Here is a 24,862-nt window from a genome sequence, read left to right on the forward strand (position 1 = left end):
GACATGAGTTAATTATATTGATCTTTCTAAAATGCGATCATGATGACCAGGCCAAGAGTCCTTCTTAAAATTCCTTTAAAACCCTGAAAGATTGTTTTCCCTGGTGAGGCACTGGGTCGTCGCAGGAGTTGAGGGGCTGCAGGGTAGAAATGGGCCAAACAGGGTGTGTGGAATGTGACCACATTTTGTGTCACCACACTGAATAACACACGCTGTGCAGCGGTCGGAGAGGGCTGATCAGAAGTGTGGCGAAGTCGGTTTTAGCAGAGCTGGTGTTTCCTCCCAAGGCCTGCGGAAAAGGAAAATCCTGGAGGCAGTGAGACGCAAAATCCTGACGCTCTGTGGTTTCACCCCTCTGACGAGAGGGGTTTCGGTGGCACAGTGTGCTCTGGATTATGTTATGTATAATTTGTGAGGCAGTGATAATTGGGAGGTGTGGAAGTGCTGTGGTGCGTGGGTTGGGGAGTGCCCAGGCACAGCAGCTGGGCAATAGGCCGGGTCCAGGAGAGCTGAACTCTACAGACTGCCTGACCCTCTCAGCAGATGGTGGCTCCAAAGAAACTGCCACCACACAGCACAATGGCTTTGCCCTTGTAACATCTCCATCATTCTCTCAGACTCTCCTCCATGCTGCCGAGGAACACCCAGCACCCATAGTAAGCATGACAATGTATTTAAAATGCCATTCAATAATAACTAAAGTCTCAAGTGATGAATGCACATCATCTGTTTTTTTTTTGGTTGTTAATAAACCAAATTAATAAGTCAACAGAGAAAACCGTTTTTGTTCTCCGTAATATTGGCCCTTTATCCTTGAAATAACACTACTGAGTTATTGTGATAATTATGAGAATGAGCAGATGAGAAAAATCCCAAGCATAATTGTGGCAAAAGAGTGTTGTTTTAATGTTCATGGTGACCATTAGAGAATTTGAAGCTATAAAAAGTCATAAAGCATTTTCCACATTCATAAGACTTCAGAGATCAAGCTCACAAATAAAACATTTTACTGTTGTGCTGCATGCCTCTGATTAACGATACTAAAAGAGGTTTAAAAATCAGTGTGAGAGAGACAAAAAAAGAGATTTCTCATTCAGTATATGAGGCCAGAAACTCTCAAACTGTTGCTTTCCCGTGGATGTGCTTGCTGTGCTTAGGGAGTGAGTGGGGGATGTGGACAGACCGCTGGACCACACCGAGCGACCATGCTGACGTCTGTGGTTTAGCCTCAACACCCTGAGGACCACTGCATAAACGCTGCCCAAACTACAGCACAACATCCCTGGATAAACCCAGTGTAAAGAGTTTGGTCTTCTTGTGCGAGTGTCTGTGAAGGTGTCTGTGGACTTATGGTGTAAGTTACTTAAGAAATAACACACAATATGCCATGCTGAAAATAATCCAGGCCATGGTGGTGTGATACCATCTGGATTCCTTTCCAACCCAAAGTGTGTTATGTCTCTTACACCACAGCAATTTGCCAAGGATTATACATTTTTCATTTCTTAATAAATGAAACGTGTTTTTAGACCATTTATAGTTACATTTTATGTTATGCTTATGCAACATCCACAAGACAATTTAGCTCCTATTATCACTTACATTATAGCACCTATTCACAGACCCAGCCTTCTTAATAAGACAAAAAAAACCACCCTTTCTGATGTTAAAGAGAAATAACTGTAAAAGAGAAAACTGTTAAAGAGCAAAGTCTGTCCTGAAGACTTTAATGTGACTATTTACAAAGCACTGACACTGGAGACTCCTTCCGTATAGATTACATAATCAGCTCTTAACAAAAAGCTCCACCCTATCAAAGATCATTATTCTTCCTTTTTATATATATATATAAAAAGCCTTGCACGCTTAATACATTTGTGGCAAACATCAGCTGATAGATACAATTTCCACATCTTTGAGAGGGATAAGAAAAGGTTTCCACAGATTTGTGTGATCTGCAGACTAAGTAGACTAGGTTTAGAGTAAACTGCATCATTTGTTCCGTATTACAGGCCTGGGGATTTCATTTGTAATCACATTATTCCCGTTGCATATAAAGTACTCCGTTCTATGCAGTAAAAATGTGACACTTGGAAAGAATAAACAAAATCTATACATTGATTTCATGAACAACCTAAAGAACAATACACAAATTACTAGAGATGCACCGATGTATCAGCCGATAATTGGTATCCGCTATCGGTTTCATGCTATCGGCTATCGGCTTAAAAATATCCTATGATCGGGGCTGATTATATCCTGTCAATCAAAAGAGGGCGGTAAAACACATCGATTTCGTGCTGTGTGTATAGATGATGTCTCTTTTGTGGAATGACGACAAAACTGTAGTTTGTAATCTCTGTAAGCTATGCACCGCTAAAATTTTACACCGGAAGTGAGCAGCAGTGAAGCGGGAGTTTCGGTGTCAAGTTTATTTATTTATTTTTCCCCACGCTGCTCGCGCTGAATTAAAGCGCCAGTGCACCGTTGAAAGATTTAAATGAAGATGAGTTGACAAAAAACTAGTATATATTGCACAGAAAATATATTTGTAGAGTAGTATATTTCATATCCAGTTAATGTTCATATATAAAAAAGTTGATATTATATATTACCAGTTTGATGTTCAGTGATAAAGTAGAAATGTTTTTGTTTGTGGTGAGTGAATGTGAGTCTAACCGGAGGTTTTTTACATGCACATGCTCCAGTTCGCCGGAATACTGAGTGCTATCACCTGTGCTTCATCATAGGTTACATAAGGCCTCATTAACTTCAGCTCTTCGCGAAGTAAACGCACAGCTGCCTTTCACCTGACGTTAACTAAGCCTTCGTTCATGTTTTGGAATTCTACGTTTTTTGGAGTTTTCACTTGCCCTTGGATTACGTTTTCCTGTATAGCCCAGTTTGTATTGTTCGCCCGATCGCCTGACATTCTGCTAGCTTCCGCATTTCGTCCTCCGCCTGACCTCAGTACTCCTGTCCTGTTTGTCCGCGCTTGCCTCCAACAAGGTAACATAACAGTTACTGTAAAACAACTTGTCAAAATGGAGCGAATAATGTTTTTGTTTGAATTTCCTTCAGAATTGCAGAATTAATTATTATTAATTTAAAAGAAGGTATAAAAGGCAGAACTATCAGTTATCTGTATCAGCCTATACCACTCTGAATAATCGGTTATCGGTATCGGCCAATATCACTCTGAATAATCGGTTATTGGTATTGGCTGAGAAATTTAGTATCGGTGCATCTCTACAAATTACCAATCACTACAAAACTGCAGCGCAAACAACAGGAAACCACACCACTTTATATGTTATCTACTATAATGTAACCATTTCCTGCTTTTGGGCTCTGATTGATAACATTCAATACCTTGATTGTATTCTTGTTAGGAGAGGTTTACATAATGTAACCAGTCAATCATTTAGCAATTTTGCCTCGCACCCCCGGAGTTGTGGGTTTGATTCCCACCTGTGCCTTGTGTGCGTGGAGTTTGCATGTTCTCCTCGTGCTTTGGGGGTTTCCTCTGGGTAGTCCGGTTTCCTCCCCCAGTTCAAAGACATGCGTTGTTGGCTGATTTCCATGTCCAAATTGTCTGTAGTATATGAATGTGTGTGTATGTGTGTGCGATTGCGCCCTGCGATGGATTGGCACCCCACCCAGGGTGTCCCCCAGCTTGTGCTCTGAGTCCCCTGGGATGGACTCCAGGCTCTCCATGACCCTATGTAGGATAAGCAGTATGGAAAATGGATGGATGGATGGATGGAACCAATCAATCATGGGTTTTCTTTTGTTTTCTTTTTACTGTTCTCATTCGAATAAACCTGGCACTGGTGTTCGGATGGTCTGAGTTTATTCTGAGATATGTTCATGCTGTATGGTAGTTGTATTGCATTTTGAACATGAAATAAACTGTCATGAATGCTCGGTTTCAGCAGAGTGATGTGTGAATAGTTTTGAAAAAGTGAATGGTACTCTCTCTCTCTCTCTCTCTCTCCCACACGCACACATCTTAGCAACAGTTATCTTTGATCTTTTTATAGCTTTAGACAAGTTTAAATATTTATTCAGTTGCTGATTGTAGTCAGTCGTTTTAGCAAATAAACAAAGCCCAAAAGTAGGTTATGCCGTTATTAATCACAGGAGAAAAGTTGCGTGAAGTGAACTTCAGCTCAATCTGCTCATCACATGGTGAGAGTCATCACCCTAAATCATCACCAAGAGGGGGAAATGTCTTATAACACTGACATCTCTAAATCAGAGCAGATGATAAAAAATGAGGTTGTCTACTTATTAAATCCTGTTCTGCACCACATTCCTTTCAAGCCTTTAACACGGTTTGACTTGAGCCAATTTCTCATATAGTGTACTGTATAGTCTGCACTACACTACTGCACTTTACTTACCCACCTAACTCTTTACGTATCCTGCTTTGCATACATTATTACTGTTCTCCTCACTACTCACAATTACTACTTTTTGTATGATACTTTTCTCTTACCTCCACTATATTCTTATTTATCTAACTGTATAGTTTGTGATAATAAATCTAAATCTATATCTAAATCTATACTTCAAGAGTCTTGTCTGTCTTGGCATTCAGATGGAGGAATGACCTTCCCCCGGCTGTCTGAACAGCTGAGTCACTGGCTGAAGACCGACCTCTTCACTAATTTTATTAACAGAGCATTGATGTGTACTTATTTTCTGAAGTCTATTAACTCGTAGTATTTCCTTTCTATCAGGTTTTTAGCTTGACTCTGACTATTCGTATTTTCATGAGGATCTGTTTTCGATGAAGACCATAAAGCACTTCTCTGGAGAAAAAAAAAAGGTCTGTCAATTTCTGTAAATGTCGAATTCGGTAAATGTAAATGCTGAAGAATTCACATCTAGCAAACGATCTTCATGTGATGTTTAGATGGTGAAATGCCAACTCCCATCCATTAATTCAATTCAGTTTTATTTATATACCACTTTTAACAATGAATATTGTCACAAAGCAGATTTAGAGAATCTGGATATGAAATTTACATTTAAATGTATCCCTAATGATAAAACCAGAGGCAACGATCACAAGGAAACACCTCTCCAGGGGCAAAAGGGAGAAACCTGGAGAGGAGCCCTACTCAAAAGGGAAACCATCCTCATTTGGGTGACACCAGATAGTGTGATTATAAATCATTTCTCTTCTATAACTTCGTACTATAAAGTCAAGCAGTACTAAAAGGCACTTAAGTATGATTATCATTATCAATGTACGAGAGTGATGGCTAACACGTGCCGAGACACATGAACCCAACCACCTGCTGCATAACACACTCGGAGGAAAGTGATATCTGCCCTCTTCCAAATACATGAGCTCACAGATGCTCGAGATTGGCTAGTGTCAGTGTGATTGACAGGAGAGAGAGAATATGCCATCCCATAGAGCATGGCCAATTTTGCTCTCTTGTACTCATGGTTGGCTGTGGCATCGCAGGATTCAAACTTGCGATCTCTCAATAATAGGGTAAACACATTTCTACTGCGCTATTCAGGAGAGCCCACGTCTGCTATCTTGGCCATTAAGTGCTTTATCTAGATGAGTGGTCACCAACCCTGATAATGGAGAGTTACCTTTCTGAAGACTTTAGCTCCAAGCATAATCGTGCCCACCTGACTGTCTAAAGAAGAAGAAGTTCTTGATCAACTAAAACTGGTGTGTTAGATTTTGGCTGGAGATGAAACCTGTAGGAATGTAGATCTCAAGGAAGAGGGTTGGTGACAACTGGTCTAGATCAAGGAGCACAATTTTATTCCCAGCACAGTTTGCTGACTTCACTAAACCTGGCTTTTGTGTCAGAAATCTTTTAGCAGGAAACACAACAAATTGTGCTGGACTCTGGACCTTGGACGACTGATTTTCTGCACACAAGCAACAAAACGAAGTTGAACACAAGGGAAAACAGTGCTGTGTGTTTTGGTTTTAATTATTGCCTGTTTTTACAGCACAGTGGGCGAGTCCTCAACTGTGACACACAAGCAGAAGAATGTTTATTTGCTAGCAGTTTAGGAGCAGAGTGGGTTACAGGAACACTGACACATTCCCATGTCACCATCGCTCTCTTTCTCTTTCTATGCGTGTGTGTGTGTGTGTGTCTCAGGCCACTGCAGTGCTACTGCCTGACACATTATGAGCTGAAATGACATTGACATCATAATCATGCGGTTTGAATTTCAATTACACGTTTCATCCCTGGTGAAGTGACTAACCTCGATGAGAATGAGCTGACTATTGCAGGGGGTGGAAAGATTGGTACCACAAGTATACATTAACTCTGCATGAGTAGTACATGAGTGGATGAGAATTTGATTGCAAGTATCTTTTCAACACGTGTTGTCCCAGCCATGAACCATTCAGCATCTGGAAGTCGAACCAACCGAGTCAAGGAAACGTTTCCTCAGGCACCTGCATGCTGACAACCAACCACAGGAGTCTAAGATCCAACTTGATTTAAAAACCAAAAACAGAAAAAAAAGAGTTCTCCTCTGTGGATGCGCACACACGATAAATGCACCTCAACTTGTCCCGGTCATGCGCTTGCTCATTGCACAGTGTACCAATTTCCACTGTACTTGTTTCACACAGCACATCATTTCCATGGTTCTTTTAGACCTGATTTGTCTGACTCTGGTTCTGGGCAATTCCGTGCCAGGTTAGCCTTACTCTGGAAAATATTTTTGCAATTGCAGGACTGTGTCTATACTTAATTATGTTAATTTTAGTTTATTTTTAATTCCTAGTTCAGCTTTTCATACAACAGTTTCATACAACCGTCCCACCATTCAATCTAAAAGATGGATGCCATAGAAGAACCTTCCGGTACATGATTCTTTAACTTTTTTTTTTTTTTTTTTTGCTGTACATACATAAAATACTAAATAAACAAATTAAAATTGTAATGGTCTTCTCTAGTATCATCGCTCTGAAGACCTGGCACCTCAGTTTGTAAGAGGACTATACCACTTTCAGTTACACCACTGAGTGATTTCACAAATTTTGGGTAATGATAAAAAAGATTATTAGTTAAATCGATACAGCAATATAATTTCATGCTTTCATTTTTTCCGTATTTTGCAGCCATAATGTTTAGGTCATGTCAAAATCTGTCTTGCTATTATGTACAGAATAAAACACTAGGCGTTGTCCTGTTAAAGTAAACTAATCAACATGAGGAGTTGGGGGTTCAAATCTCGCCTCCACCCTGTGTGCACAGAGTTTGCATGTTCTCCCCATGATTCAGCGGTTTCCTCTAGGTACTCTGGTTTCCTCCACCCGTCCAAAGACAGGCATTGTAGGCTGACTGGCATTTCAAAACTCTCCGTAGTGTGTGCCCTGCGATGGGTTGGCACCCCGTTCAGGATGTCGCCCGCCTTGTGCCCCGAATTCCCCGAGATAGGCTCCAGGCTCCTCGTGACCCTGTGTAGGATTGTGGTACAGGAAATGGATGGATGGATGTTGGTTATGGTGTGAGTGATACTGTTTCTACCTCAGCACATCCGAAGTGTTTTATTACACTCACACCACAGCAATGCTGTACTTTTTAACCATTTATAGCTAACCATCTGAACCACTTTTAACCATTTATAGCCATTTAAATCTGTGTAACATCCACAAGACGAGTTAGTTCCTGTATCACTTATGCTATAGCAGCTATAACAGTCATTCCCTCACCAGCCTCTATTTATTTTCTCTCTTGAAGTTATTAAGCTTGCCATGTTACAGAGAAACCACAAAGCACTAACTCCTCTGGCCTGAAGTTTTTTCTTGCCTGACGGAAAACAAAGTAACAGCTTTACTCCTGACAATCAGCAATTTCATAATTCCCAATAACATGTCGACTGTCTCAGTATCAAGGAGTATCAAAATACCAAAATGTCTTGATATAACTCGTGAAAATTCACTGATGTCTGATTTAATCCTCTGTGAGAGTCCAGCATCATAACTCCACCTGGCAGTGATAGACGTTTTCATTTCCTCCTCACAAAAAGTCATCTGCTGACCTCTAGTGGCGCTGTTTGGTAACTGCATTTGTTTACATTTCTGTGGTTCTGGTCCTTACTCTTCCCGTACGAGCTAAATCTCTGTTATCCAGACTGTTCTTATGTTAATTTATGTTCATATTCTTTGTTAAATATTAACTTTACATGACTAAACTCACAAATAATGTACACGGTCGAATTTAATAAGATGTCAGAAACATTTGGGATGTGATAGATAGATAGATAGATAGATAGATAGATAGATAGAAACTCTGCAGCGTTAAAGTAGTGGTACAAAAAAGACAAAGAATTACAGATAACCATAAATACAGTAAGACAGCACAGTGGGGCGGGGGGGGGGGTCTAATGGAAATCTGGGGTTGGGGGTAAACAAACTTGTAAACAAGGCACTTAGATATTGAGGGTTATGGTTATGAAAAACTCTTTCTACACAATTCAATATACATCCCAAGAATTTGATACAGTCCAAGGAACTACAAATAGGGATTTCGCTCATTACGACATGCTGTAATGACAGAGTGGTGTGATGTGGCCCTAAGATTATGATGCGTCCCAATTCGCCTCCTATCCGTCCTAAATAGAATAAGTGCGTCCCAAATCATTGAAGTGTTGAAGCGAGTATCCCAGAGGTTCCCGGATGGTCTACTATTTTTGGTAGATTTATGGATCCCTGGACACTTTTTCAGCTAATATTGCCCACAACTCATTACATGAGGGAGGAGGAGTTTTGTGACGATTTGAATTTGATTTGCTTCACCGAATTAGGCCTGAAAACATGGCGAGTGTAACGGTGAGGTGTAAATTAAATGTGGAAAAATAAATCAAGGGAACGTAAATTAAATTATATAAGGAATAACGAATGAAGAAAAGCTGAAATGCAGCGTGGAGTTGTTTACAGTGAAAGTGTGTGTAACTATGCAACAACGCACTCTTCCTTTACACGACATGTTCGTATGTCCCAGTACTCGCATACTCCTTTGCTACATGCTCAAAAGTATGTACTTTTTCAAACTGGAGTGCAGCATATGTGAAGGGTCCACCATAAAAGTCCTGTGTAAGTTGTTACTGTATCAACGGTAAGGAAAGGCGTTAGAATAATATACATATGAACGACTGTCCAACTGCTGTAATAGAAAATCAAGCGACACCTTCTGACCAATCAGATTCGAGGATTCAAGAACGCTGTCATATAAACGCCTTTAGTAATTCCTGCATCCCTTAGTTTCCGGTACTGAACTCGGAACCTCATTGGAGGAACCAGAGGACAGTTAATTTTAGTGACTGATTCAAATAATCGAGTCAACGCTTCGTTGTATCGTTAAAGCGATTCAGGAGTGTTTCAGTGCCATTGAGATACATTAGATAATTAACCGGGGTAAAAAAAAAAAATCACGCTCATAGAATACACGTACTTACTAATCAACCGAGTTAACTATCAAGTACTTACTGTTTTGTCGGAAATGATTATGAATTAAGTAGTTTACACGTTGAGAGGTAGCGATAGAAATGTAAAAAAAAAAAAAAAAAAAAAACTCCAAACAACAAACAAACTTCACTTAGTGCAGCTGTTAGGTGCCAGAATTTTTTGAATGATTTTTAGTCAGGCAGATACGACAGCTACCAAAGGGTGCTTGGCATGCAGGATGCGCACGGGATGCAAGATAAGGCATCACATGGGCTTTATAAGCTACGTCATACCACTTCCGGGTCTCTCTCGTGCAACTTAAGTCAAGATGGTGAGTGTTTTTTCCCCCCGTTCAAGCTCAATATGGACATTTTTGAACTGTTTTAACGGATTTTGTGCTTGTTTGCGTGGCCGAAGACTGAAAATGAAGTTTAAACATGACTAATTTAACATTAGACAGCGGTCGTGATTGATACTGGTGCATATGATGCAGTTAACAACACCAAGCTAAGCTAGCGCTTTTTCGGCAATGAGAGCGAAAGGTAATGTGCGGCATGACCGGGGTTATTAAGCTAATTTCAGACTAATGGTGGGAGCACTCCATGTGTTTATTCTTGTCTCAGTTTATGTCAGACTTTCTATCGCCACACTGAAATATCCTGAGCAAACCCTGATTCTTGTGCATCCTTCCTATCTCTCTGTCTGACAGTCTGAATCGACATGACAGTAAAATCACAGACTGGTTGCACCAAGAAAGTATATAGAGTGCGTGTGTGTGTGTGTGTGTGTGTATGAAAATGAATAAAACTGTTTGGGGCTTGCTGTTATCGGAAAACAATCAACGACAGGATGGTGTGAGGCCCCCCAGTTGATTATTTGCCAATAATATCATTCAGCTCTTCAAAGTGTTGTAATCCTCTTTATACCACAGCAACAATTTTTATTTTATTAGTGAATGTCACCTCTTGCTTTTTAACCCTTTATAATTACATTTAAAGTGCATCTATTATGGTTTTGAAGCGTGCCTAATTTTGTTTTAAAGGTCTCATACAATAGATTTACATGCATCCAAGGTTTTACAAAACACTTTAATGTGCATCCCCACCAACCCAGTGTCACACGACTCGTTAAATGAGCCGTTCTAAAGGATTCATTCTACAATCCTTCTTTCATGGCGCATACTCTGCTCTGATTGGTCAGATGTTCCAGAAATGCCCACTACCATAACGTTTCGGCAAGCAGCAGATGAAGACCAGAGGCGGGTCTTTTTGTTATAAACCTACGTAGGTTAGTACAGGAAGTAAAGTCTGGAATTACTAACGACCCGTTTCAGCTCTTCAGAATCGTTTCCTTCTTTTGGGAGTCAATACCCCCATTTGTTATGCGCTTTGATTTGAGAAACTTTGCAGACTTTGCACACTACGTGAAATGATTTTTCAAATATTAAAATCCTAATAGGTGCACTTTAATGTTGTGGGTTGTCTGCAAGACAAGTTAGTTTCTGTAGTTAATATGTATTAGCGCAGCTATAATATAAAAAAAAAAGTGTAATGCTCGTGTTACTGAGAAAACGAAAACTCACTGAATGTGCTGACAATGTAAACTCCTTCCATAAATGTCAAACATACCCTAAAAGAAAACTTCCCAGTATCAATGACTGACAGAGCTGCTGTTACAGAAAATGAACACCTTCTGACAAATCAGTGTCGAGAATTTGTCAGTGCTGTGGTATGTAGTATATTGTCACACGGTGGACAGACAGAACTAATTGCAGTTGTTAGTCAAGGGTTATTTGGTTAACAGGCACAATGCTCACCTAAAATAAAACTTGGACCAAGTCATTCCTCATTCGCTGGAGCATTTGTTATTCCTTCTTGGTGCGACCCCGTTGTATCCGAAGACTTTGTCCTTAATGTCTTCTAGCACGATTAACAGTTGACCTGTTTCCCCAGACCAAGAAAAGGAGGAACAACGGCCGTGCCAAGAAAGGCCGGGGCCACGTTCAGCCCATCCGCTGCACCAACTGTGCCCGCTGTGTGCCCAAAGACAAGGCCATCAAGAAGTTTGTCATCAGGAACATTGTTGAGGCAGCGGCTGTGAGGGACATCTCCGAGGCCAGTGTGTTCGATGGTGCGTACAATTGTGGTGTATACCAGCGCTATTTCACACCTGTCAATCCACAATAATAAAAGAAATCCTGAAAGGTTTCTCTCATCTTTTGAGTAAGCTAACATTCTATTTCTCTCCTGTCCTCCCTCCCCAGCTTACGTGTTGCCAAAACTGTATGTTAAGCTTCATTACTGTGTAAGCTGCGCCATTCACAGCAAAGTGGTGAGGAACCGATCACGTGAGGCCAGGAAGGACCGCACGCCACCGCCTCGCTTTAGACCTGCTGTAAGTTTAACACACATTAAAGACAAGTTGGAGAGTTTGGATTTTGCTTAAAGGAATCAGTTCACTTTGGTGATGCTACATGTGTGGTAGTAGGTGCACTGAAATTAATCACTGCTTTTTTTTTCTTTTCTCTTCTCTTTAGGGTGCTGCCCCAAGAGTTCCTGCTAAGCCTATGTGAATTTGCGCATTTGCTGATGTTTGTACGTAAATAAATAATACCTCCTTATGGCCATGCTTTTGATTATGGTTTTTTAGTTCATGACCTGACATGTCACTTTGTGGAAAGCAGTGTGTCCTGGTATGTTTTGTAACACAAATGGCTATTCTATAGCCGAATCCTCTACTATAAACCCCATCCTTTCGAGATGACTGTGTTTTAATCAGCAAATTAGTCAAGCTGATTACTGTACAGCACTGGGAGTTGTAAAAAAGCAAAAATAAGAAACGCTTCAGTTCTGAAAATAGTGAAGCTAGTGACTAAAACAGCTTTAAAAAAAAAAAAATTAAGTCAAGGCCTGATTGTGGTGGCTTAAACCTAAAAATCATGAGATAAACCACATTACTACATTCAACTCTTGATCACTGACTTCTTAACAAAACATTTTTTCCAATGCAGCTGAATTAAATTCACTACTTTTTCCCCCCCCATTAGAAATGCTTTGCATAATCAAATCTCCTGGGGGAAAAGGCTTACCTTTTAACACTGACATGCAAAAGCAATTACTTTTTAATAAAAAATGTTTGCGCTACAAGGCTGTGTTAAGCAGGAAATAGTGAGAATAGTTCTGAGCTGTTAGAAGCTGCTGACATTTTCTTTTTCCAGTCTTCTTGAATATAGAATCAAAGTAAAAACAAGTGCAAATTGTCAACGTCTGGCTGTGAGAATACTGTGAGAATCTCGTTTAATCTGTCCATTTGTGATTTAAAAAAAACAGCAAAGCTTTATTTTCAGATGTCAGCTGTTTTGCAAATTATTGTCTTCAGTCATTTCACACTTATCCACTTACCTAATAAAGAACAAAAAAACAAACAAACAAAAACGCACACCACAAAAGGCAAAGTGGAAAACAATAGCTGAGATGTTTAAGTGGACAGGAGATACGACAAACATTACTTTATTGGACATGAAAAATTACTTCAACTGAATGCTGGGTCACTCCTTAAAAACAAAACCAAAACAACAGTTCTTGAAACCAACACACCTTTTTAAAGAACATGAGGCAGTTTTTTTATTTTAACAAATTTGAGGTAAAGAGTTTTTTCTTTGTCATATACATTTTTTTTTTCACAAAGCCTTTAAAAACATTGAGCCCAGGAGAAAGCCTGTAAGTATGAAAGGGAGTGTAATCCCTGCCTCACGAAAATGCTCACACTCTCACACTTGCTTGTGATGGTTGCTTCACAGTTCATTTAAAAATATTAATTTAAAGTTCATCACACACAAGGGTCGGAGGGGGGAAAGAAACTTTTGAGGGGGAGAAAACAAACAGAGAGGCTGTGGTGGAGGAACGTTGGGGAAAATTTGCAGCTGATATACAAGCTGAACAGTTCCAGATTTCCAGCAAAACAAATAAGCACACATGCTACCTTCTCACTCATACATACCATGTACTTATTTACATAAATTCATTTCAACCATTAAGTGCATTGTGATGTATCATATATTTGATATTTTCTTTCTTAAATATCTTCAAGTACATTTTTTTTTTTACGTTTGGTAGGAGGAGGATGAATTCTCTTCAGCTATGAAGGGTGCAAAGCTATCGACTTAACGTTGTAGAGGAAATACTGGTTTTGGTCTCGTTTAGAGTCTACTTCTGAACTCGTTCACTCTGGAGGCTTTTCACTGGCATGGATCCAAACACATTAAGATTACGAGGTCTCCGGATGCATTTCAGCTAGCAGGAAGTCTAACACTAGGTCAGGGGATCACACATAAGCAGGTTTGGGAAACAGCCAACCATCTTCACGAACGCCGAGTGACAAACATGCTACAACATCCAAGTATCCTTAAGAACTGTCCACGATTGAAAAGGCGGTACCGAACGAACCTCGAACGACAAACTCTTTGATATTCTCGAAATTTGTTCATTGGTGCTTTATCTCACTGTTGTGCAAGAAAGGACTACAACAGGCCATGATATCTTGGCCGGACGGTACAAAATTCTGCAGTAATAGTTTTACTCCTGTCCCGCAGCAATCTGTCACCTTCGGGAGTGAAGTGTACCTTGATAACGTTAATTCATACGTGACATGTTCACACAGGACAAGCGTACAGGATACAAGGCCAATATTAAGGGCAGAAGCCACATGAACAATTAAGCACCGATTTTACAACACAAGGAGAATTTTCTGCTCTGAAACCCTTTGTGACAATTCCTTTCATTAGGAAAATAGTATTTATAGAACTTTAAAAACAACACACTGTTTGTCTTTATAACCTACATAGTATCAAATTTGTACTTATTCTCCCTAAATAGCATTTTTTTTTTTATTATCAGAAATCAGTGCAATCGAGCAATTTCAGAAAGCAAAAGAATATGTTCCAAAGCTCATTGAGTACAGTAGGATCTCCTAAAGCCTTTAAGAAGAGCCTCATCAAACCCACCCCCACCCCACCCTATCCCCGTCTGCCTGCCCAACCCGACAGCCCCAGCGAAAACACTCACATTTAAGCAGAGAGTTAGAAAAGTGCAAACCTCCTCCGAGGTATCAACCCCTCCTTATCGTTCATCAGAGTCACAGAATGCAATATGGGTCTTTGTTTGATCTGCACCAGCACATTAAGGCTCCATTTGCTGCGCTGTGGTTTGTTACACCCATTTGCAATCGCCTAGTATGCAGCATTTAGCGCATTATTATTATTTTTTTTTTTTGTATTTTGGAAAAACTCTAACAAACGTACCTCATTAACTAAAGCTAGGCGATCGCTTTATCAACAGGTTTGTTGCACAGGCTGGATATAATGGGGGACTTTGTACTGCAAGAATGATGCAAAACACTCCTCTATAGTCCTGAAGAGCGATTGCAATGAACGTTATCATCGCCACTGAGGTGAGGTCTTTCTAGATTAAAAACAACAATCGAGTTCTGAGGCACAAAGGAAACCAGCAAGTCCGAGAATTTGAGCAGGACCAAGGTTATCCACTGCGGTACACTCCAAAACTAAGGCAATTTTTTTTCTTCAAGTTAATTTCTACTTAAATAAGACATTTAGCATGAACAATTTTAGGTATATACTGTCTAAGACCTGGCCTAATTCTTAAAACCACCTAATGAGCGCTGTGCCATCTCAGGTTTAAAGAGGGGTTTTATGGTGCCTCCTGAAACCACGACATTATAAACAGCATACTCAATTCAACTAGATAACGCAGGGCTAATATAAAGCAACTACTTAAGGCAATGTGTGTGTGTGCTCCGTTCATATGGCTAACACACAGATCTCCTCTCTCTCTCTCTCTTTCTCTCTCTGAGTCTTATAGAGTCCTGCAGCTCGTGCTGCTACTTCATAGTTCTTTCCTTCAGTCCCCGGTGTCCTCCCTGAGTCCTCTAAATTCCACAGACCCTTAAAATGACCATAAAAGGAGGCCGAACACAAAGTCTGTACACTTTAGACTATACTACAGCTGTGGATCTCGTTTCACTCACACAAACTCATACACTCATCCTCTAAAATGCAGTACGGAAATGCTGCTGGCAAGATTTCGCTGACCCCTGCCTCCTGCTGCAGCATGCTCGAGCACCAAGTTTCTCTATCTAACCCAGAAAAGGTAAACCCCACTGAAGAAAGGCACTTCTGAAGCAAAACAGCTGCGTCTTGCCAAATGAATTGATTTGGGAGTTCAATCAGAGAGTGGGATTCGATCCCATGGTTCTAATCAAACTCCTCTAAATTTGATTTCTTTAGGCACAGGCAATGCTCCCTGTGTGCCTATGCCAGTTAGCCTTCGGAATTGAAAGCCTGCTGTTCACTAATACTAAAAGCAAATGCTCAGTATGTCCCCCTTCTGATCTGGTGCAGACCAAACTGGACTCCGTATCATCTGAAAGCAGCGTACGTCCCTCCTTACCTTCTTCTTTCCCACTTTGAAATACCCGTCCTGCCTGCGTGCCAACCCCCACCCCCCCACCCCCACTCCCAAGTGGTTCAGCCCACTTGGTGCTCTCCTCGGACGATGTGCGAGGAGAACTCGTAGCGGTCCTGGCTGCGGTGGCCGCAGATGTTGCATTCGAAAGGCTGGCGGAAGCCATGGCAGCCCATGTGGATGGTGAACATGACGTGGTCCAGGAAAAAGATGCGACAGTGCTCGCAGCGGAACGAGCGCACCGGCCGCCCCTCGCCGTCCACCACCTGCACGGCCAAACCGGACGAGGGAGGAGAACGAGGGCTCCCCTTAGCTGGTGCGCCCCCTCTGTCTCGCTCCCCTTCCACTTCTGTTTCTTTGGCATGACTAGGACTGTGGCGCTCACGTCCTCGATGGTTGGCAGCGCCAGGGCCGATGCCGTGCTCCTCTGTCGTGCTCTCGTTATCCGTGGAGTCCTGACAGCCATTGCTGGGCGAGTCAGCGTGGCTGCGCCCTGAGGGCACGTCTTCGTGACCCTCACCTGCCTCTCGGCCAGGCAGTACCATGTTGATGCTCCCTGCACAGTTCAGCCGCTGGCCCAGGGGTGTGATGTGGCCATAGACGGAGCTGATGACAGGGGTAAACTCGGAGACACAGGCCGGGTGAGGAGGAGGCAGGCGCAGGGATCGAGGAGACTCAACCTCTTCGCTTCCTCCTCGAGGGGTGCGGAGGTAGCGGCTTCCCATAGCAGATAGAGCAGCAGGGTCACTTCCAGCATGAGAACCCAGCACATCCCGCTCTTTCTCAGGGCTGGAGTTGATCTCATAAGGTGCATCGGACATGTTCATTCGCATGTGCTTTTCTCCTGCGCAGACAGCGACATGGCTAGAATTAGGCATTCAAAGATTCACCAGATCAAACTGTTGTCCCTGTCTTAGTCTTAGTATAAAAAGATAGAAGACAAAACACAAGTGATTTGATTATAACCTCCCCGTCATTTGAGTGAAAGAGGTGTGCCTGGAAGCCCTGGTATTTGAATCAGGTGTGCCCTCATTCTCACGTTTGAATAAATTTTTTCTATACATGGCATGATCAATCACATATCAGCACGTGCATTATATCATATCAGAAGGAGAAATACACCTCCTAGCTATAATCAATATGACACGATATAGAAAAAAATAAATCATATTCTAATCACTTTGCTGCGCAGTGCAATTGCAAAATTCCATTTGATATTACAAACACATTAGAACACTCAAGATGACATTGAAAAACTGGCCTGCATAATGTTTTTGAACCAAAAACATCCACATTTGTTAGATTCCATGCTTTGAATTGCCAAAACACCCACACAACACTCATCAGGAACATTTGAGATCAGGATGTCGGAGGATCCTCACGATGCTCATGCTTACACAGAAAATTGTGGTAGTGCGCGGTGTTTATTTGCAGTGTGGCTTTTACGCGATATCAATATTGCATAAGCAATTATTGCATTTAAGGATTAACAGAGTCTGCCTAATATAAACCCACAAGTGATAGACTGAAAGAAGCCTACCCAGAAACCGTTGAGGTGTGGAGCGCTTCCTTTTAGTGATGCTGTTAGCCACCCGTTCAATGAAGGTCATCTTTTCTGACAAGGGCTGGATCAGAGGGTCAGCCATCATATCCATGTTACGACATTCCTCACCTGCATAATGGGCGATATAATAAGAAAAACACTCGCGTACACACATCCAGCAGGCGTCAGGAGCTGGTTATAATTTACCCTGTGCAGACTGCGTGCTGTGGGCAGGCTGGTGGTCCAGACTCTGTAGGTAGCTGTGGCAGCGTTCCCGATGCTCCTCCAGTGTGCTCTGCTGCTTGTAGCTGCGTCCACAGTAACTGCACTTATAGGGCTTCCCCACAGTCGGAGAGGAAACTGAAATAATGCAGAACATGACAATGGGTGTAAATATTAGAAAGAAAACTGGAACCTTGTGGTGGCTACCAAAGAAAAAAAAAAAAAAACTTTCTAAGGAATTATTTATCATTCTTTCTTATGGTGAAATATATAATTACTTCACAAACACTGTTTTACCAGAAGTGATCTTAATGTTACATGAGTACATTATAATGCAAACCTTTGTTTAATGTCATTTTGAGTGTTGTATATGTAAAATATAATAAATACCATTCAAATATTTACTGCATATGTACTCTATGTATTCAATACACAAGGTCTCAAATTAACACAAATTTACACACTTTCGAAAAGTTTTGCTTGAACCCTGACAAATATAATAGCCATAAGATACTGCTATTAAATGTATTTAACTTGACTATTTCTTCATTTCGCTTTTGACACAACTTTGCTCTATAATGGGTGACATTTCATTCGTGAATCTGTATCGCTATGTTTTTTTAATGGTTTTCACAACATTTTGCAAACTTATTTTGTTTTTTAAACTGAAATATTAATATCACTGAAATATTTATGACCACTACTATGGATAGAAGATCCAGAGAAGGGAAAACCTGTCAGAAAGACAACCATCTTTGCAGCACTCTACAAATCAGTCTGTTATGTAAAGAGTGGCCAGATGGAAGCCACTCCATGTACAGTAAAATGTACACCATCACTTGATTGGAGTTTGCCTAAATGTATCTAAAGCACTCACCGGGTATAGGATTCTATGGTCTGATGAAGCCAAGACTAAGCTCTTTGTCCTGATGCCAAATATTACATCTGGAGGAAACCAGACATTGCTCATCACCTGCTAGCTCTGTCCCTATGGTGAAGAACAGTATGTTTGCTCTGTTTGGCTGGAAAAAGCCTCTGTGATTCCAGACTTCTTTCATTTACCAATGATGAAAGGCACTGTCTTCTTCAGGACCTTTAAAGCTGCAGAAAGCTCTGTGCCTCGACGCAATCCTGTCAGGGGGCCTACAGAAAATTTCCTTAAACTCATGTGTTGTTTATTTTGCTTTGACATACACTGTCAGCTGTGGGGATTTATACAGGCAGAGGCGTGATCTACAACTTAACTTGTGGAAACAGGATGCAAATGAGCTCAATTTCCAGAGTCATAACAGAGGGTCTAAATGCTTATGTAAATGTGACATTACACATTTTTAATAAACATGCAAACCTCTGTGTAAATCTGAACAGTACGTCTCGTCACAGGTATATAACTGTTGTTCTGTAGCTGCCTTACTGATTTTTTTCAGTATTTTGGCCAATATCGATTTACTGTTACAAAATCTGTTTTAGTATAAATAAATACTATAATAATACTATAAACTACAGTACATATGGTGTATTTTAGTTTCGGCTACTATATGGTCTGACACTGAATAAAATAAACAGTTTGTCCTATACAATTTATAGAAGAGTGAATACTGTACTTGCAAATGCAGGGGCTACACCTTTAAAAAAAAAATAATAATTGAAGTATCAGCACTTTTACTAGAATGAAACTACTTCTCGCAACTTTACCAAGAAATTTCTCATCAACGACGTTTGACACGAGTAAAAATAATGGCATAAACCACACGGACAGATGGGAGACATTTGTGTCATTTCAGAGAAATCCATGACACTTGGCCATCATTTCTCCGAACGTGCATCGACATTTTGAGAGCACAAGCAGGATATCCTGTTTTCATAATATTCTAAATGTCATGAGTGTATGACTAAAACATGCTGTGAGGATCACTATTCAGTTTAGAAATAACCTGCAGAATTCTATCCTCTGGCAGAGCTGCTGAATCTTTAAAGGAATTAATCAGGCTCCAAATCAATAGTACATTCCCACACAGGCGTCTCATTATGCCCAACACTATAAAGGGTATTCAGTGCTGCATTAAAAGATGTGATTTCCTCATAACAGCGGTGTGGTATGTTCGCTCACCGGAGTGTGTGCGGAGATGTCCTGTGAGTGCGTCACGGCGACGGCAGGCATAGTTACAGAAGGGACATTTGAAGGGCTTTTCACCAGAGTGGAGCTTGATGTGGCGCAGCAGGTTGCCCTTCTGCGTGAAGGACGCGCCACACTGGTTACACTGGAATGGCCGCTCACCTAGCAACCATTTTTGCAGCAAAGACACCAAGATTAATCACTCCAGCCAGAAATGCAATATTAACAAACTAATACAGCTGTATGTTTAAATTTGTAAAACACTATAACATGAATATACATTTAAACAATTGCATAAAGCTCACCTGTATGGCTGCGTTTGTGTACCATGAGAACATTAGGGCCGATGCAGATCATCCCACATATGTCACACTTCAATTTCCCGTTAGGTAGCCGAATGGGACCAGGTGAACCGCTCCCTCCCTGACCAAGGACTCCTCCTCCCATGTCGCCTGCGACCTCTCCGCCAACCTCCTCGGCGATGTCTCCCTTATCCTGCTTCCATCCTTCATCCCTCTCTCCTCCTCCTCTCTCTGCAAGTGGGGCACTACCTGCTTCTTCATCGCTGTAGAGCTCCACTTTGATGGAATTTGCTGGACAGAGAGCAGAATAAACTCTTCACAAGCATGCTCATTGCAAGCGGGTACATACACAAGTACAAGTGTCTGTAGCTAGAGTACGGACCACTGACGGAGCGACTGGGAGAGGAGTGCTGACTGTTAGGAGTGCTCACTGTAGGTCCCCTTAGCCCTGCGAAAAACTCCCGTTCTGTTGAAGAATCTCCGCTGCCTGCAAAACAGGCACCCAAAAAACATATAAATCAAATGAAGCAACTAAGCAGAGAACTGTACCAGCTAAAATCAGCAGGAACACTTAATACCTGACATGTAAGAACGGCCATTACAATCGTCAGCATTCATTCTCACACCAGCTGCCTGTAAATGAAAAGAAAGCACCAGAGATCTGAGGGGTTTGATTTTAGCAGCAGCATAACAATTGCCTCAAAATATAGTTATACATTTTTTTTTAATTATTATTATTTTTTAAAATATCACACTACTCTCAGATGATTTAGGTCTAGAAGTTTCATTCTGTTGTCTTAAACCTTAAAATCGATGTGTTTCTTCTCAGCAACTACAAGAAAGCACTTTTCATAGTGAGCCTAGTGGCTTTACTATATGATTAATATAGTGATTAATATAGCAAATTTTTGACTCCTCACAAGAAATCCTAAATCCTACCGCATGTAAATATCTCCTAGTTTTAATCACAGACCCAAGTCTCTGCCTCCTATAAAGATTTTCGTTAAGAAACACGCAAAGAATCAGTGTATTTCAAGATGCCCTCCCCTTCACTTGTGACCTATCAAAGAGCAGAGCGAGAAATAATGAGAAGAAATGTGTTACACGATGCCCTCCCCATCGGATGTGACCTAGCAAAGAGCAGAGTGAGAAATAACGACAGATGAATGTTGTGACAAGCAGATTTTCACAGAAACCTGCCTCTGTATATGAAATGTATTCTATTGTATTCAATGAGGTGGTCCCAGCTCCTAGAAGTAATAGAGGAGAAGCTCATTGGACAAGAGTTGAATGACCACCATCCATTATTCATATCCATATGCACTGCCATTTTACTTTCATTCATTTTTCACACTGTTTATAATGTTTACACTGCTGACAATGTTTGCATTGCCACTTTAATTCCACTCAAGTCTGCTGTTGTAACTACAATGTTTACACCCCACCCCACATCACACTGTAGTTGTTTTCTTTAGATAGATAGATAGACAGATATTATTTTGGGCGGACACGGTGGCGTAGTACGTTTGCCTCACATCTCCGGAGTTGGCGGGTCGATTCCCGCCTCCGCCCTATGTGTGTAGAGTTTACATGTTCGCCCAGTGCTTCAGAAGTTTCCTCCATGTACTCTGGTTTCAAAAAACATGCATTGAAGGCCGACTGGCGTTCCCAAATTGTCTGTAGTGTGTGAATATGAGTGTGATTGTGCCTTGCGATGGGTTGGCACCCCGTTCAGGGTGTCCCCCACCTCGTGCCCCCATTTAGTTCCCTGGGATCGGCTCTAGGCTCCCCGTGATCCTGTGTAGGATAAGCGGTACAGAAAATGGATGAATATATTATTCTGTTTCATTTATAATGTAAATTATAATTGGTATACTTCTAATTCTCCGTGCTGCTGTAATATGTGAATTTTCTCTCTGGGATGAATAAAGTGCTCTATCTATCTATCCATTAAAAGAGTGATCATATAATTTAACAAATAAAATGCACACAAACAAAAGATGTCATTTATGTGTTTGGGTTTACAGATTAAGATCTTGACATCACTTGTTGCACTAAAAGAATGAATGAGGAATATTGCCCTAATCTGATCTCAGTGACTGATCTCAGTGACTTATCTCTGTGATTACAGATTCTTTTCTTCATTCCACAAGATCCATTAGAGCTGTTATGTATTTGACATCTCAGCTGTTTAAGGTGGGTGGTACAGCTGATCCCTGGTTCAATCCAGGGCCATGTGTCAGCATCCGAGTGTCATTTTGCACATTCTGGGTTTCCTCTGGGTTCTCCGGTTTCCTCCCATCTCCCAAAAACATATCTGTGGGTGGATTGGCTACGATCAATTGCCCCAGGTGTGAATGCGTGTGCAGGACTGGCATCCCATTCAGGGTGTATACCTGCCCCATGCCCAGTATTCCCAGAACAAACCAGGATAAAGTAGGTCTGAGTGAGTGTTTAAGGCATGAAGTTAACTCGAAGGCACAGACAAGGCGGTGGTGGAGTGTTCAAGCCATGCATGTTTATACACATAACAGACACTCATCATTTTAGCTCTTGAATATAGTTACCTCAGAATAAAAACAGTCTAGAGTGAGCAGGAGCACCAAACTGTTAACAGTTGTTGACAAAAACACCAGTGACATGTGTCACGTCTGCAGCACCGTCGCTGACATCCTGGCTAAAATACAAATAACTCCCTATGGGACGTATAGTGCACTGCATAAAGTGTGGAAATCGTTGTTTAATAGTCTACGTAGTGCACTTGTATAGGGAGCAGGGAGGCATTTGGGATTCAGCCCTCGTCTGGTTGAGCCGAACCAGCTAGCTTGGGTAGCTAAGGAGCTAACAAAACGCGACAGAGCAGAAATAAGGTAAAGACACTTTTTAAACTGATCAAACAAACCATGATAATGGAGTTAAAACGTGTGTACATGGTAAAACTTGATGACCACTAGGAAAATGCTCGATATATGTACGTGACAAGCTAAAGCGGGATAATGTTTCTCGAGAGCCCGTCGGCGTTGCTATGGCAGCCACCACTCGCCAGATGCCGTTTAGCTTAGCTAACGTTAGCCGGCTACGTAAACTCGCTCAAACACACCGTGGTCAGCTAGTTCTGTCACCTAGTGTCACCTTCCGTGAACAAACAATATGACACGCACCTGTTGAGTTATTTTGCTTACCTGGCGATCGACTCTGGTTGCTGTATTTATATAACAGGAGCACTGTTTGTTTTCTCGGGCGAAGGCAGCATCTCCGGGATCTTTTACCTGAAATCCCAAACAACTTCCGGGCCTGTGCTGGGATCCAGACCTGACTAATCCATCTGTGGAATTCACGATCAAATAAAATTCTAATAAATCATCACACCGAGAGCATCGATCCTTTGTTTTGAAGGTGAGGAATGGGCAGGGAACCTCGTAGAGATTAAGTGAGGAATAAAAGACGGCATGGGTGTGCAGTTTTAGGAAAATAATTAACGACGCGATGGCGTGCTGCAATCCAAATCTGATTATTTTCTTATAACGGCATACCCTGTAGTGTTTTGTATCTTTTATGCAAAAGGAATTTACCAATGAGCCATCCATCCATCCATTTTCTATACCGCTTATTCTGAAACCCTGAACGGGGTGCCAATCCATCACAGGGCACAATCACATACACATTAACACACCCATTAATACACTACGGACACGTTAGGCATGCTAGTCAACTTACCATGCATGTTTTTGGACTGTGGAGGAAACCGGACTACCTGGTGGAAACCCCCACAGCACGGGAATCGAACCACCAATCCTGGAAGTGTGAGGTGAACTATCTGTTAATAGTGTTTAGCTTTATATTGTTGAATGTCTGTGAGATTAGTTACTGTTGTTACTTGTTAGAACAGCTATAAATTGTCATTCGCTCACCACCCTGCTGAAAAAAAAACCAATAGAAACCATCACAGAGTTTCTAATGGTTTCCAATCCAGATACCATTACAAACCATCAGCTAACCATTCAAACCATTACCATTTACACTATTGGTCCTTAATGGTATCCACCACACATGCAACAAATTACAAGTAGAAGGCTACAAATTACCAGTAGGGACCCACAGGGACAATTAGAGTTTTCAATAAAACCAATACACTTCCGATTATTACAGTGATGATTAAGTTCTGTGAGGGTTTCTATAGTTTTTTTTTCCAGCAGGGAAACCTCTCTTTGTTTCTCTCTCTATCTCGCAGTTAACAACAACAAAAAAATGCATCTTGTCATGTTATAGTAAAAGTCCTGAAGACTCTTCCATCCTGGAAAACCTACTGACAGTTACAATGCGCTGACGCTGGAGACTTCTTCCATAAATGTTAAATGAACCTCTTCTTACAGAAAGCTTAACCATAACAACGATTTCTTTGTTAAATTACAAGATCATTTCTGAACCCATTTATTATTAGTCTTAGATTATGTGGAGTGTCCACCATACCTTATGAATAAAATGCTAGTATAGAAATGCTAACATAGTAGAACAAGTGTACTAATATAAACTTTTGATTTGAAGTACAGCCGCACCATTGTCAAAGCTGTGCTGTAAGAGAAAAATTAATTAACGCCATCTGACCAATCAGATTTGAGAATTGAACAGTTCATTTCAAAATCAAAAATCAACAGTATGTGAAAGTGTATAAACCAGTTAAGCAAAGCACATAAACAAAGCACTGGATTCTGCTTTGGAAAAGTCAGACGCAAACATTATGATGAATTA

At 41.1% G+C, this 24,862-nt stretch overlaps 2 protein-coding genes and 1 long non-coding RNA gene across 3 annotated transcripts; 2 read left to right on the forward strand and 1 right to left on the reverse strand.

Annotated features, from left to right (window-relative positions):
* Positions 1-11,402: 11,402 nt before the first annotated feature.
* rps26 (ribosomal protein S26) lies at positions 11,403-12,079 on the forward strand (the record flags this gene model as incomplete). Its single annotated transcript, NM_001200157.1, is given in 3 exon segments — positions 11,403-11,581; positions 11,715-11,845; positions 11,988-12,079. Coding segments are annotated over 3 exon segments (346 nt in total), but the record flags the coding sequence as incomplete, so codon positions are not given.
* A 726-nt stretch (positions 12,080-12,805) lies between these two features.
* ikzf4 (IKAROS family zinc finger 4) lies at positions 12,806-24,301 on the reverse strand. Its single transcript, XM_017487762.3, has 8 exons — positions 23,296-24,301; positions 20,692-20,746; positions 20,496-20,600; positions 20,117-20,404; positions 19,806-19,973; positions 17,681-17,833; positions 17,471-17,602; positions 12,806-16,774 (listed from the first exon to the last, which is right to left on the reverse strand). The coding sequence occupies exons 1-8, from the start codon at positions 23,752-23,754 to the stop codon at positions 15,993-15,995; spliced, it is 2,142 nt and encodes a 713-aa protein (XP_017343251.2). The 5' UTR covers positions 23,755-24,301; the 3' UTR covers positions 12,806-15,992.
* LOC124628950 (uncharacterized) lies at positions 22,376-23,406 on the forward strand. The gene is made up of 2 exons (XR_006983734.2): positions 22,376-22,983; positions 23,333-23,406. It is a non-coding gene; the product is annotated as an uncharacterized LOC124628950 (long non-coding RNA).
* Positions 24,302-24,862: the final 561 nt, after the last annotated feature.

Source organism: Ictalurus punctatus, chromosome 15, assembly GCF_001660625.3.
Source record: "Ictalurus punctatus breed USDA103 chromosome 15, Coco_2.0, whole genome shotgun sequence".
NCBI lineage: Eukaryota > Metazoa > Chordata > Actinopteri > Siluriformes > Ictaluridae > Ictalurus > Ictalurus punctatus.